At 42.0% G+C, this 15,800-nt stretch overlaps 1 protein-coding gene across 1 annotated transcript; it reads right to left on the bottom strand.

Annotated features, from left to right (window-relative positions):
* Positions 1-1,597: 1,597 nt before the first annotated feature.
* pnpla3 (patatin-like phospholipase domain containing 3) lies at positions 1,598-15,325 on the bottom strand. The gene is made up of 9 exons (XM_079184035.1): positions 15,061-15,325; positions 14,083-14,315; positions 13,946-14,011; positions 10,829-11,038; positions 6,260-6,320; positions 5,955-6,131; positions 5,724-5,856; positions 4,346-4,453; positions 1,598-2,879 (listed from the first exon to the last, which is right to left on the bottom strand). The coding sequence occupies exons 1-9, from the start codon at positions 15,245-15,247 to the stop codon at positions 2,639-2,641; spliced, it is 1,416 nt and encodes a 471-aa protein (XP_079040161.1). The 5' UTR covers positions 15,248-15,325; the 3' UTR covers positions 1,598-2,638.
* Positions 15,326-15,800: the final 475 nt, after the last annotated feature.

Here is a 15,800-nt window from a genome sequence, read left to right as displayed (position 1 = left end):
CATGGCCAAACTACATTACTGTATGAATGCATGTGTGAATGGGTAAGTAAAGCACTTTTCTTCTGAAGACTAGAAATGTGATAAACTGGTGAGCTGTTAAAAATAAAATAAATAAAGTAAAACAATACATAATTAAAAACCAAATGCTACTGTACATTTTAACCCATTATGTTAAAGGGGACATGTAATGCACATGTTCAGGTTCATACTTGTATTTTGGTTTCTACCAAAACACGTTAAGGCCTACATATTTTATTGTTCAAAAACACATTATTTTTCTCACTCTGTTTTTTTTACACTTTAAAAAAAAAAAGAGGTATTCACATCCTCAGATGATGGGAGGAGCCTACATGAAAGCTTTTCTGTTGGTTATTACAGCCAACAAAAGAACGTGTGATTTGTTTGCTTTTCCTGTCAGGTCCGCAATAGCGAGAAATCCCATTGCCGGACAACAAGGTTAATTCAGTTCAGCACTCTGTAGGCAGGGACGGTCACCAAGCTGTAGGTGGATCGATGGAAAATTAACCCCATATCAAGCACGTTTTTTGTTGGATGGAGTGGGAGAAAAACAGAGGATAATCGTTTCTCACACTTAAAACATTTTGTAGACACACCAGAGACACATATGATGTTGAAAAGCATTTAAAAAGTGCATTTTGCATAGTACGTCCCTGTAAAGAAGCAATGGGTCCTTGGTTTCAGACAGTGGCAGACAAAAGGTTGTGTCTAGATGGTAGACCCTCAATTTGCAAAACTCTCTCGAATTGGTTGAGATTAACTACTGACATCGAATGGTGAAGTTTAGGTAATGACGTTGAATGTTTAAGGTTAGTTATTGATGTTGAATGGTTAAGGTTAGGCATCAAACTTAAATGGTTAATGTAAGCCATTGACCTGGTTAAGTTTAGATTTTGAAATGGTTGAAAGGTGAATGGTTAAGGTAAGCTATGGACCTTGTATGGTTCAGGTTAGTTATTGACCTTGTATGGTTCAGGTTAGTTATTGACCTTGTATGGTTCAGGTTATGACAGGTCTGGTACATTTTCCCACATGTAGGGTAGCGATCTAGACACGATTTGAGATTTGTATGTAAATGATCATTCCTTAACATTTTTACTGCCATTTCTGCATCACCTCATATCATCTTGAAGAGATAAACCACGGCTTTGTTTGATGCATTGAAAACATGGACACATTAAATGCTTTATAAAAGAAACCATGCATACATTTAGGTGGAGTTATTTATTATTTAGGAGGCTATCTCATTTTTTAAATTTCCTCTCATCAGTAAAATAAACAGAATGTATGCTAACCTTTCATATTAGATTCAATGTTATAAGTAGACTCCAATTATCAGAACAATACTAACATTTAGGCTCCCTCATCTGGCTCAAAGGTGTACTGCAGATATAAATGTTAAGTAAAAGACTAGGGAAGAAGTTCTGATAATTTATTTGGCGACCCTAATAAAATCTCCTGGGACCAACGTGGGTCCCAACCCAGTCTTTGGGAACGACTGCTCAATATCCACCACATACTGGCAAATTGTTGTGTCACCACATAGTGCAGGTCTAGGACACTCCAATAAACAAAACAATTGTTTTCAAATATGGTTTAATCCTAAGAGAATATCACAGTGCAATAACACAACTTTACATTCAAGTGATAACACTGTCAAACAGATTTAAAACTTGAGGAATTACGTTAACACTGGTTGCACTCTTTTGATCAGCACAGTCAGCATCAGTGTTTCATTTTGGCAATAACAATAACCTCTACAGAGGCTTTGTAGTTGTCAAAACGTTTCCCAGCAGCCATCTCACACCATTGTGGAGGTCTATTTGCTGAATTTATACAGACGGTCTTTCCCATTTCCCAGTTTTGTACATGCTTGATTCCCTTTCCTCGTTAGTCCCGCCCACAGTAGATGCAAGCAGAGGAGGCGAGGAGGAGACGCGAGCAGTTGAGGCAACAGGCCTCTCTTATAACTCCTCCGGCAAGCCTCCTAGACGAGGAGGTACGAAATCGGGAAATGAGAGGAACCCTTGAAAGTTAGTGATCTGTGAGTAACGTTTGTCATATTTGGTAGATTTGTCTCAATATTTAGAGTTCAGTCTTTGACAACATTTCAGTTTCAAGGACACTTCAGTTAATCAAAACTTGTTGTAGCTTTGGCCATCATTTCTATCGGCAGCAGGGCTGAGTTCTTGCTGTACGTCCCTTGTCAAAAACAAAACTGGGCAGATTTGTGGAGAATTTAAGATGAGGCCTCCAAGACGTTGCATCTTGTTCCCTAAAAAGCGGTCGTATGGCGCCTGGAAATATCACAAAGATGTGAACACCAACAGACAATTAACTATGTTGGAATGAGGAATTAATGCTACTTGTAGGTAGGTTTGCCGTTAGAGTGTAAAACTAGACACTGTACATTAAAACAGATCATAAAACACATCCTGAATGAGTTCCAGAGCACTCTGTAAAATATAATACAGTCGGTGCTGCCTGGAGTGTTCAGAGTCAGAGATAAATGTGCGTCTCCTTGAGACATGTACGCACCATAGCTCATTGGTTCAAATTTTTAGCACCCGATGTGTAAAATTCAAACCCATCATTGTCAAAGTGCGGGCCCTGAATCAATTTACTGCTGCGCGTGGCCGTGAGGTTCATCCTGCGAGCCGACAAAGAAGCAGACCTGCTGCGGAGACAAGGGGACAATGTGAGGATGATGGTGGGACGAGGAGGAGGTAGATTTGGGGATCTCCCAGTAGCTGCCGTGGAGGTCTAGGGAGGAGAGAGCAGGCAGGTTGTCTCTTTCCATTGGTTTGTCACACTCTGTAGGTGGAGGCGGCGCACTCAAGCATTTCCTCAGGCCCAGCTCACTGCGAGGTCGATAACACAGAATTAGTCTCACATATGTGCGTGTAAGCAAAAGAGAGGCAGTCATGGACCGTGCGGTGTCTCCCAATTGGACTTTATTTTGTAAAAAAGTAGTCAAAAGCAAGAGACAAATATTTTTTCGATCCCACATGAATTGTGCCATGAATTACACATGTGATGTAACAGCACGGCGGTTACCTTGGCTAGCTAGCTAAGCTATGTTTCACGCACAAATGTCACGCATGTTTTAACCAGCGACTCTTTTTATCAGCCGGGAAGCGAAAGAACGAGCATGACTCGTTGAGTAGAGCCCGATGCGAAAACACACAGCAAGAGACTTTTGGATGTGTCTTTCTCATTATGTGTTTTCACAGTCTTATACTTCAACCGTTTTACAACAAAATGCTACTTTCTTGACGCGCAAAATTATCTTTTAAATTGACGGACATCATATTTGTAATTCATGGCTCAATTAAAACGGGATCAAATAATAATTTTTCTTCAGCCATTGACTGTCGTACATCATTTTTCTGAAATAGGCTCCTATAGTGGTCAACTGGAAGGGGCGGGACTTAGCCTCTCTGTTGGAAACAACGTGTGATAAGGCAGAGAAATTCCAACATGTGAGATGTAACTCCGGGTAATCTTTGTTTTATCGGACCCAAACGTTATGTTGTTCTGTGTCATCCTGTTTTGGGTCAGTTTGACATTTGTAAGACTCTGTTAGGCCAATAATTAGCCAGTAAAGATGACCGAATAGAAAACTTTGGGTTTGAGTGCTTTTAAATTTAGTTAACCGGATTAGGGACATAAAGTATCGACACCTCTTTAACTTACATTCAAATACATTCTATTGACTCTTTTAAAACTCCTGTTAAACTTCAGAAAGTTAGTGGAAATATATCTTCCAAAGTCATTGGTAAAAAAAATTAAATAAATAAAAGTAAAATTCCTTGTGCGTGTACGAAAAACCCAGCCAATAAAGCCGATTCTGAGTGCTGATGGGAGCGCCATGAGAGTTACTGCCCATGAACACGTTAAAACATTTGTGTCGCTCAATGTTCACAAATATGATTCATTCATGCGTTGTGTTAGCTCATGGTTAGCTGTTAGCTAACGCTAGCTTTACTTTTATTGTGGTAGCCAAGCTGCCACAGTGCAGGAGCTCTTCTTCTTCTGGTGTTATTGTCGGTTAACAAACAGCTTCAGTTGCCTTTTACATGTATGTGTAAATGAGTGTCTTAAATCTCAAGTGTAAATGGGGCCTGAGTAACCTCTCCTTACTATAATTTTTTATATTATATATTTATATTTACTTATATTTGTAATCATTCCATTATTTTCATATATACTGTATTTTTGTTATGTAATTTTACATAGTTTTCATATTCAACTCCCTGGTTTGTAATTTGCTGGTGGATAACCGTATGACTGAAACCAGAACACTGTGTGAAAAATCATCCGTCACCTGATGGAGTTGGCTGGAGCTCCTTTCCAGGCTTGTTGGTACATGTCACCTGCTACCCCAAACAGCCAGCGCATATCGTCCGGCACCTCTGGGATCCACTCCACAAACCTGGGGAACAGCACCCATGATACAATAAATAAACAATAAACTGATGTTTTCAATTCATGTTTTACAAGATGAGTGGAAAATGAATTTCAAGTGCAGAACTCTCTTGCTTAAAAAGGGACAGTTCACCCCTAAATCATCAAATTACATATTTGTCCTCTTGCCTGTAGTGCTATATATCAATCTATATTGTGCCGGTGTGATTGTGAAGAGTGTTGGAGATATCGGCTGTAGAGATGTCTGCCTTCTCTCCAATATATTGGAAGTCAATGGCACTCGGCTTGTGGATCTCAAAAGCACCAAAAAATACATTTGAAAAACTCAACATCAATGTCTTTTTCTAGAAATCGTGACCCAGTTACTCAAGATAACCAACCGACTAGAGGCTGGCGTTTCTTTTTCCAATTTCACTATTCATCACGTGACTGAGATGGGACAGGGGGAAAAAAGTCAACGGGGGTGGGAATCATACAACAGTCTCTGATATAGCCGAGTCTGTGTGGGTCAAATTTACATGCACAAGCCGCACGATGATTCACGCACAGCATCACAGACAGTAACGGACTACTGGTCACAGGAGTGGGAGTAAATATATTATAATACAAACACCTACATTTTTGTAAACAGATGCTGATTCATAAATAGTTTTGTTTAAATAAAAAGACCAAAAATATATGTTTAGATAGATAAAAGGCCTACATACATGGTATGGAATTACATCCTCTCTGATATGCAAATACTATTTCCATATGTTCATAATTTATGGGCATACAATTTAATTTTCCAATAAGAAAAAGCTAAAGATAATGTCTGCTGTCAAGCATAGTTCTTACAAAGAAAAAAAATGGAATATTTAAATATGCAGTTCTGATAAGAATAGACACAGGAATGGGAGAGGATTTATTTTACTCCATCATGGGATTTGGAGGGAAGTTATTTCTGTGGGAGTGGGATGGGACAATCCACTCCCTCTACCAAAGAAACTTTGTTGTGAGCAGTTTCATACTATTTTCTTTCTACTGAAATACACCTGTCAACCGTATCACCGCACAGAAGAAGTGTGCAACGACTCACTGATTAGAGGCTTGGGACGGAAAACATTTGGCGCTTCGAGCACCACAAGGCCTAGTGCCATCTAATTCCAGAGAGATGGCAGACATCTCAACGACCGACATCTCCAAAACTCTGCAACTCACACTGGAACTAGTTTGATAAGTAGCACTAACTGTCCCTTTGAATTTGAGCTATTGACAATGATTAGATCTGCACTCACCTCTGGGCCACTGAGTAGGCCGACTGTACAGGAAGTGTGTATGGCATGAGCATGTAGGAAGCCACTCTCACTGGCAGCATATTGGACACCTTGGCATACAGGCCAGGTTTGTCTTGGCAGGCCTCGCAAAACACTGGCAGACACACAGGAGCATGTTAACATGTTTACACTTTACAGAGCACAGAGTGCATCGTCACTGCTGAAATCCAACAGTCTGTTGTGAAACCGCACCTTTCTTGATGGGCGTGGGCAGATCCATCTGCTCATCCAGCCACCAGTGCTGTTTTCGCAGTAGGCGGAGCCTCCGGAGCACCCACTCCTTGGTGGTTTCCGTGTGCTTGGAGCAGCAAGGGGGCGGGCTCTCTGGCAGGGTGGGGCCCGAAGTCGGGTGATCCAGCATCAGCAGGTCTGGCAAACACGAAACGTGACATCAGTTTACACAGTCCGAAAGTTAAGCTGGAGGCTGATAGGGACGAATCGTAGCGAGGCCAGCTTATTCCAGAATCACCATGGTAACTCGGCAGTAGAATACTCACTGTTGTCCTCAAGGAAGCGCAGGGCATCCTTATAACCGCTCTGACACATCTGAGCCAGTACCTGTGGAGAGGAGAACAGTACATCTCAAATACGGCTCTTTTTCACACATTCATTTATTTGATCTTTTTGGTACATTTTTCTTTTTCACACTATTTATTATGTACAGTGCTGTATATGGTGCCTGCGAGGAAGCCCCAAAAGTCTGTTTCACAATAAAACTGCTTTTTATGTTAAAAATGTTGTTGGAGTTTTGACCCTTTAGGGCTGCTATAAGCTATTCTTAGAAAGATAACTCATTAATCACAACAACCAAACAGAGTGTTGACTTATACAAAGAATTAAATATATCATTTAAAATAATTAAGATTTTAAAGGAATACTTTGATATCTTTGGATAATACGCTTATTCAGTTAGATGAGACGATGAACACCATGTTCATGTCTAAGAGTGGTATCAAACTTCTCATCAACTCTGCCAAAAAAAAAAAAACTACTCTGGCATCTTCAATGAAAGAGAGCTCTGGCATCAGCGGAGCTGCTCACAGCCAATCCACTGGCTGGATTGATAGGACCAGAGAGTTAAATGCTAAATGCTAAATGGACTGTAGTTGTATGGCACTTTTCTGGTCTTCGCCCACTGAAAGCGCTTTAACACTACATGTTATCATTCACCTATTCAAACCCATTCATTCACTGATGACAGGAGCTACCATGCAAGGTGTCACCTGCTCATTAGGGCTAACTAACAGTTATACAACATTCATACATAGGCACAGCTATGGGAGCAATTTGGGGTTAAGTGTCTTGCCCAAGGACACATCGACATGGACTAGCGGAGCCAGGGATCAAACTGCCATTATGCTCATTGAAGGGGGACCCTGCTCTACCACTGAGCCACAGTCACTCTCTGTTCTCTTTGACAATCTGTTTTCTTCGATACACTGCCCGCCAAGTGTGTGTATGTGTGTGTGTGTGTGTGTGCAGAGACACAGAGTTACTGCCTCAAGCATCTGTGTGTAGACTTGTTTTTCCAAGTGGCGTGGTACAGAGAAGTAATTCCTCCCTCTAGGAATGTGGTAACACAGCTCCCCATCACACAGATGTGTGTGTCCGATTACGTAATCGTGGAATCCAGACGGCACGTGAGGGAAGAGGTGAGGAGCCGGGGCTGTATGACTACAACACAGCTAACGGGTATAGGCAAGACATTTCAAACAGATTTATCTCAAGCTAGTGGGACCATAATATTAATCCATAGCACGTCGTCCATTCTAGTTCTCATGTGTGTCTTAAACTGACTTTATCCACTTGGGACATAAACCTGCTGGGACAGCGCTTCACCAATGTCCGAACGTGGTCTCGGCTTTTACGTTTGTCAGCACAAACACAAGTTGAGCTGTCCATACAGTCCAGTGATTAAGTATATTGCAAGTGGTGCAACGGCTCATAAAACTCACGGTTTGGAACGGATCATGGGTCAGAGTCACGGGTCGGATCAAAAAACGGACGAACACAAAAGAAAAAACACCGGAAAAAGTCGCTAGATTTGTCACTAGTAGCTTTTGACAAAAAGAGCATTTGGAAAGTCGCCAGATTTAGCGAGAAAGTCAGCGCAACATTGGACGAAACAATAGTTCCTATCACATATAAAACCAAACAAAAATCCTTCTTCATAAAAACAAGTTGTACAAATAATAATAAACAAGCATATTAAAGCTACTGCAGATGTAAAAGCAAACGCATTTAACTTACCAGAGCTGCTGTTCACTATTTAAAGACAAAGTCCATCCTCCTTTCTTTGTTAATAAAGAGCTTAATCTCACGGTTGTTCAGTACATCCGTGCGTTTTAGTTCCAGTAAGAAGTCCTTCTCGATTCATGGACGCCAGTGAAGACAGTCGAGCCTCCCCAGTTGTATTTCTTGAATATGTTTTAATGCGTTTGAGGCTGAAAATGTCCGCTCAGCAGAGGCAGCAGATATTGGGATTGTCACCGCCCAACATGTTACACTAGCCCACTGACCAATCACACACTTGTAGGCCAGCTAGAAGGCTCTGACATGTCAAAGAATACGCCCAACATGTCAAACTAAAGATCTGATTGGTTGAAGACTATGTCAATCAACAATATCGTCTCCATTCACTTAACCTGCACATGGATTCACTTGTAAGTCTGCAGGCCTGGGGCCTCTCTTCTACCTAGAGACACAGAGGTGAAATCTGATTGGATAAAAGCTCTACTTAAAACAAGCTGCACTGGAAGCAGAGCAACTGAGGAAGACAGTAGCTATGCAATGAGAAAATAAGCTAATGGGAAAAAAATTATAATACATGTAGTATTTATGAAAAATTATTAAATTATAAAATAGCTATAACTTTGTGATTCTGCCTAGGCCAGCAGAGAAGGCCTTGCTCATCGTCTTCCAGGATTATTGTCCCGTGCTTGTTTGTTTCTTTTTTTTTTACTTCACCTCGTCTCATGTGTCTATCTCTGCACCTGAGCCTTTGCTGTACCTTAGGGCCGTAACAAACATTATCAGAGATCGGCGATTACAAAAGCATAATCGGGCGTATCTTCTATTTTAATGAGTACTGTGGCACCTAATTTACATTGAAATGACAAGTCTTAATTACTAGAAAAATTGAAATATGCCTGTTGCCAAATATAAAAAAATACATCCAAAATGACTGTACTGAACTGGAAAGAGGAAGATTGGAGCCTGTCATCGTCAATGCCAGCTATACTGCGAAAGTGATGAAAAGAATAGACAAGATGCGTTTGCAAATGACACAGCTCTAATCTCTTGAGCTGCAAGTTCAACAGAGCTGGGGCGGAGAGGACAAAGGGCAAGATGGATGTTTTCGGTGTGGTTCAATAGAACATTGGGTCACAGATTCAGAACCAGGATCAGAGGAGGAGGAGAAAGACGAGGGGCTTGCAATATGCTTTCAGAGGAACGCGTGGCCATGTCAACGAGGACACAGAATGGGAGGAGGTCCGGGTCCCCAGGGCTTACGGCAACCAGAGGAGACGGGAGGGGAACCGGAGATGGGTGAGAACAAACACACACACACACACACACACGCACACACACACGCATACACACACGCGTACACACACACACACACACACACACGCGTACACACACACACACACACACACACACACACACACACACAAACACACTGGGTGAAGAAAGAAGTGACATTCCTCGAACCACCATATTTCTACAAGTGGGAAGCAGTCGTCCACACTCGTAGTTGAAGCCATCTTCAAAATTGTTATATTCAACTACAAAGAAACAAATGATGAATGTTTTCCAGTGTATGACAAAGGACAAATGATACCAGTTTATACTGAAATAGCACAGTCTCTGCAGAGCATGACTGAGACCAAATGGCCCTTTAACCTGGACTCCTTTGAAGACTTGACAGTTTTAAACCAGACTCAACCTTTCACCCTGACAGTGTGTGAAAAAAACAGATTCATGACATCGGTGTTGCTGCAAGAACATGGAGGGCAATTACTTAAGACATGGAGCATACCTCTGACAACCCTTTGTGTCTCTTTTTCAGAACTAGTTAAAGCCCAGTAAACGCTTCTTCACAGAAAGAGATAATGAATACACTTGTGAGTTAAAATTGCTTTCTTTTGACTTTTAGTTTACACTGCAGCTGCTCTCTCTCAGGTCACATGCAGTATGAATTCAATTGGGGCATACTACTTCCTCGTAACATTGAACATGAACTTTGACCCTCTCGCTCATTTATCTGCTGCGCAAAGGATTGTGGGTCAGGATTGCCAGAGAAGCATGCTGGATTGCATACTGCAAAATACGAGCTGATGCAGTAGGACATCCTGGTATGTTTTTTTAGCATACTATGTATTGCGTTATGCTAAATCTTTGTCTAGGTCTCCTCCAAGTCTTGTTTGTGACCAACTCTGCTGTGAAGCTTGCTGAGAGAGCCAGAGGGGAAGTCTCCCTCGTAGGAGCACACTAACCCTGAGAACTCTCATCTGATCAGCATCATCTGACTGGGGATTTTTCCTCTGCTGCTGTGGTTGGAGTCTGATAAGAGACCAAAGAATATTGTCAGCCAGAGGCCTCACTGGTGGCAGGCCACAGTGTGACCAGTAGGGATATATAGGAAAAACCCATCACATCAGGATTCTAGCCAGAATCTGCAGATTCATTTCTCCAAATCGGCACATTATCAGCTGCACCTTCTACGCCATCTGAAACTAGAATTGCCACATCTGCTTTTCAGTGAAATCGCCATGAACCCATCCATGTCAGTCCAAAATGTCCTCACTTCATCATTTTATCCTGTTAGACATTTGTGTGAAATTGTCATAATTAGCCTATGAATTATTGAGTTATGGCCCAAATCGTGTTTTGTGACCTTGAACTTTGACCGCCAAAGTCTTATCAGCTCATCCTTCAACCCAGGTGGACAGTTGTGCCACAATTTGAAGAAAATCCCTCCAGGCCTCCCTGAGGTATCGGACGGACTGACAACCGGAAAAACACGACCCTCCCCGGCGCGGAGGCATAAAAACGTGACCTACCTTGGGTTCCGGTGGAAACAGCGCCCTGCTGAGGCGGTACATGTTGCCCAGGTTCATCTGGATGCTGGTGTTGGTGAAGCGCAGCTCGTGGAAGCTGGTGGAGTCGTCGCGGGGACAGATGTCGCACTCGCCCGAGAAGGGAGAGATGGTGATGGTGTTCTTCAGCTCCGACTGCGGCAGGTTGTTGCTGATCCCTCCGTCCACATAACGCTACAGACACAAAGGAAGGAAATAATGCATTTACCTGCCTTCATTCAGTTGAATAGTGTAATGACCATTTGTATTATCCGTTACATAACAGGTCTTACTGAAACACATGGGATGTTGTTATCGGCTGCTGAACCTTGACAATGAGGGTGCTACTTCCATTCCCTCGTGGCCCCGGACTGCTCTAACATAAAGGCTCTTCGATGTTTCAGAATGAAAAACCCACAGCCTTGTCCCAAAACAAGAACCCAAGTCACATCTCCCTCTCAATATATTTGTGTGTGTGTGTGTGTGTGTGAAGAACAATATTATTTTTTTTTAGAGACTCAGCCCATTTGTTTAGTTAACGAAATCTGTTGGTTCCATTTTAGACTCAGCCCTGGAACGGTAGGAAAATGAAAGGAGGGTTTTTATCATTTAAAGCGCTTAAAATGTCACGGAGAAGGGATTGACCTTATTCCAGAAGAGCCGGTTGTAAAATCCCATTCAGCTTGGCAGAGATGCTGCCAGCCATCTGTGTTAGGAGCTGCCAGCCTGACTGAATGTAGGTCAGTGAGGAGATGGAGAGCAGGATCCTTCAATGTGCATACAGACTATAGAAATGTGTATTTTGACTCTTTTAGTGAACTTCTAACTCATATTGATTTAACTACATTAGTATTGGGGCTATCTTACTCTCTCTGGCTGTAATATTTAGAGCCTAACTAAATAATTTATCCTTTCGGTACATATGCCTAACTTTGAGTAACAAGACATCGCAGTACAGAAATGCACGAGGTTAGCATTTAGTTCAAAGCACTGATAGCATGGACTCTTTGTCTTTGTTATTACATATCTTTGTCACAATTTGTCTAAAAGTGTGTGTGTGTGTGTGTGTATATATATATATATCAACATTTCAGTATAAGTCAGGCTTTAGTTTCTCTCGGCAGTGAAGAACTGTCGGTAACACTAAATTTTACTGGTCCTGTAATTTCTTAACAATTCTTCAACACTGCATCTTCGACACCATGCTGCTGGAAGAGAGGCTAGGGAGAACCAGAACCAGGACTGAGCGGGGAATACCCGAAGAAAATGCAGCAGTAAAATGAGGAGTTTTTGAAAGGGAGTGTTGTGCTCGCAAACATTTCTGCTTTTGTTCACAGGGACCGACAAAATTAAAGTTCCTCATGGTAACTTTAAGTACATTTCATGGGTGGTTGTTGATTTTTCCAAAGAATTTTTTTCAAGCAAGTGCTAAAATCTTAATCGAATGAAATTTAAACCTAAGCAGATATTCATTTCTTCTCAGAAACTTGATTTTCTTATCTATTTGATTGCATGTTACATATAATAATAATATTAATTCATAGTTGTGTGAATTAACAAACTAAGAGCATGCCAACCGAACACTGTCTTTATATTATAGAGACAGTGTTATTAAACTTTCTGAAGTTTGCTCTTATAAACGCCTTCAAATTAATGTTCACTTCTCAACAAATACACCACCAGTTAAAACTACTATGAGTAACTTTCATTTCCTGTGGGCAAAAGCGGTTGAGTTTCTGAGCACCAGAATCCCTTTAGAAAACATCTTCTTTTACTGCAGCAGATGTCTGACAGTCTGCCCCATGCAGTCCTGGTTCTGGTTCTCCTGTGCCTCCCTTCCCAGCAATACGGCCTGGGTCTCCAGCAGCATGGAGTCGGTGTTGGCTCCCAGCGGGGACCGGAGCAGCAGTGAGGAGAAGCTCTGAGTCTGAACTGAAGCAGTTTCTGGTGAACATGCATGATTTTGTTACATTTTTTGTGGAATCCCAGTGACAAGTTAGGAATAATTCTATAGAAATAGCTTCTCTCTGATGGTATCGTTTACCTATGTAGATCATATAGAGGCATCAGTGTTAAACTGAGACTGTTTCATAACCAGCTCCTCACTGTAACCTTGGGCTGTTCTCCAACATACTATTTGACCACAGCCTGTCATACCTCCAGTTAATGCACATTCATGCATGGAGTTGGTGAGTCACACTGAACTGGGCTCTGAGCCTGCAGACAGAATACTGCATGCATGTGCATATTAACTGTTCAACTGACACCTCAACTCCTTTCAGTGCTCACATTTCCACTGACACTCCAAACACTTTAAATACTTAAACTGGCACCAGTTAACTACGTGTTTTCACTGTTTAATTTTAAAGATGTATGATATGATTAACCTTTTCATTTCTATTACATTCCATGTCATCCGATTGACTATCTTTATATGTCCTCATTGTGACGCACTTGACCTTCGTATTTTGTTATAACTCAATAACGTCATCTGAATCCAGTCTGACAGGCTGAGTCATGTTTGTGTATATATGACATGGTAACAGGAGAGCAAGTAGGTCTGTTCACAAGAGGAACACATAGAAACTTATGCTCCGTCTGTCGATTATATCACTCTCAAAGTCCAAATCCAGCTGATAAGTCAACGAGGCCAACACTGCTATCAGAAACTAGCACTCACAGCCAAAACGCTGAGCACAGTTCTCTCTCAAAACATGCATAGGACTCATCCTGATTATTTGGAGTGGAAAACTAAATTATCTCTTGGTAGCCTCACACTTTTTTTTCATCAGCGCAGATCCAAATGATTTTCAAATCGACGATCTACTTTTTATCTAGATACTATATCTACTATCTAGATTTGAGGATTTCCCTCTGATATCTGGCTCATTTCTTTTTTAATTAACTTCCATCTCCTTTTTTTTGTTCTTACTTTCAGTCACAAATTATATATATATACACACATGGGTTCAAATGACTGCTTTTGGTCACATGTAATGAAGCAACGTTGACTTCTAGGACAAGAATAAAGTGACATATGATTTTGTACAAATAATTGTGCGAACCAAAGCTAAACCTTGAGGAGTAGCGATTGACACCTACCACTCCTCTGAAGGATGGAGGGATCAGCCCGCAGTAGACCGGAATGAAGCAGCTGCAGATCAGCGCCTGTGTACAGAGAGCAAGTGTTGAACTAGAGGAAATCCATATAAAAAAACGATATCACTAACTCTCCGCACCTGGATGAGTTCCTCTTTGGAGCCAAACTCCGACACCAGCACATTCTCCCCGTCGGACACTCTGGTGAGCGAAATGCACAGCCGCCCCGAGGCCCGGACGTGCGCGTCGGAGGGCAGGTCCCGGTCCAGGCCGGACCGTATCACCTTGACCAGGTTGAAGGTGGGGTGAAGGGGCCCCAGGTTCCTCTTCCTGGCCTCCTTCGCCACCTCGAGCACATCTTCACAACATTTGGCTGGAAACAGAGAAAAGAAAAAAAGGCTCAGGAGATGGGACTTTTGAAGCTAAACCCCTGCTCTGAATCAATAGAGTGCAAAGAAAAACACACGACTGGATTGAAATCCACTTAAGCTTCCTGGGGTCAGTGACCAACAGTGACCCGGGGCGAGCCCTCTTCCGAGGATTGAGCCCATGCCGAGGTCAACGAGGCTACACGTGTCTGCTGTTATCAGCCCTTGTGATTGCTTATTCATGGGAGAGAAAGTGAAAGGGCCCCTCTGACTCACACCGTCCACAGCAAGAACAGGGCTCTCCTATGATCCAGTGGGTCCGTGTAGTTCGCACAGCACACATAGGCTATATATATATATATGTATAGATAACATGTTAATGACATTTAGAGGAAGTATGTTTTGGAAACTGAGAAACAGTCTCCTGCGTTTCATGATAAATATCTGAAAGTACATTTAGCATTTATTTTGGTATTAAAAAAAAAGTGTATGTTAAAGAAACATACACTCTGGGGTCAGATTTGTTAAGAAACCCTGAAAGATGTTAAAACCATATTTAAAATACAGATTTATGTATGAACAAATACATTACAATTCGCATTGAAATGAGTGTAGTTCAATATATAAAACTACAACAATACAGCATACACTGGGAATTTAAAAGCTACAATAATAATATTAATAACAATATAATAATAATAATAATGTGCCTAAAGCTCCAGGCTACTAAGTCACAGCGGTTTGTCTTACTTATGCATGTCTGGCTGGCGAGCACCGAGGCGGTCAGAGCGCCGGCGGAGGCCCCGTATAACTTGGTGGCCCCTGTGAGGAGGTAGGGCGCTTTCTCCAGCAGGCAGCTGGCAACTCCGATGTGGTAAATTCCCAGAAAGCCGCACCCGGCGAAAGAGAGGTTCCAGCCGCCGTTCAGGTCGACCATGGCAGGGCATGCCCTGTTTGAGGAGCCCCGAGAGCAGATAGATCACCGACAGCGCTGCGGCTAGAAGGGTAGCGACGTCCGCTCGACGGAGAGAAGCAGATTGGATAACTCCACAGGTCAACAACTGGCTCTTTTAGAGGAAAGAGGTGGGAGGACGCATATCTGGTGATGCCTTCAGGTGCTGTCAGAACTATCAGATCGCCAACATGACTGCTCCGGTAGTGCCTCTATAGGGATATTAATACTTATTTTCACGAAAGGGATATTACATTTGATATGATATGAAAAGCTAAATTTAACTGTTGACATACACATGCTTGTAGTGTAGTGTTAAGCTAATAAGATTAACGTCTTGTATTGTTCTGTGTCTAGTGTTGATGTTTTCAGGTCACAAAGGTGTGGTTTAGTGTCGCGAGTTTGATGGGTGTATTTGGAGACCCACTCTAATTAATCATGATCGGCATGAATCAGAACGTGAGGCCACTTGAAGTCTCTGAATGTGCGTATATGGTTTATTATTATTTGTGATCTCTAAGATGTACGACGGTATACA

Source organism: Pholis gunnellus (genome assembly GCF_910591455.1).
Source record: "Pholis gunnellus genome assembly, chromosome: 22".
NCBI classification, from domain to species: Eukaryota; Metazoa; Chordata; class Actinopteri; order Perciformes; family Pholidae; genus Pholis; species Pholis gunnellus.
This window is presented reverse-complemented; position numbering and strand designations above follow the sequence as displayed.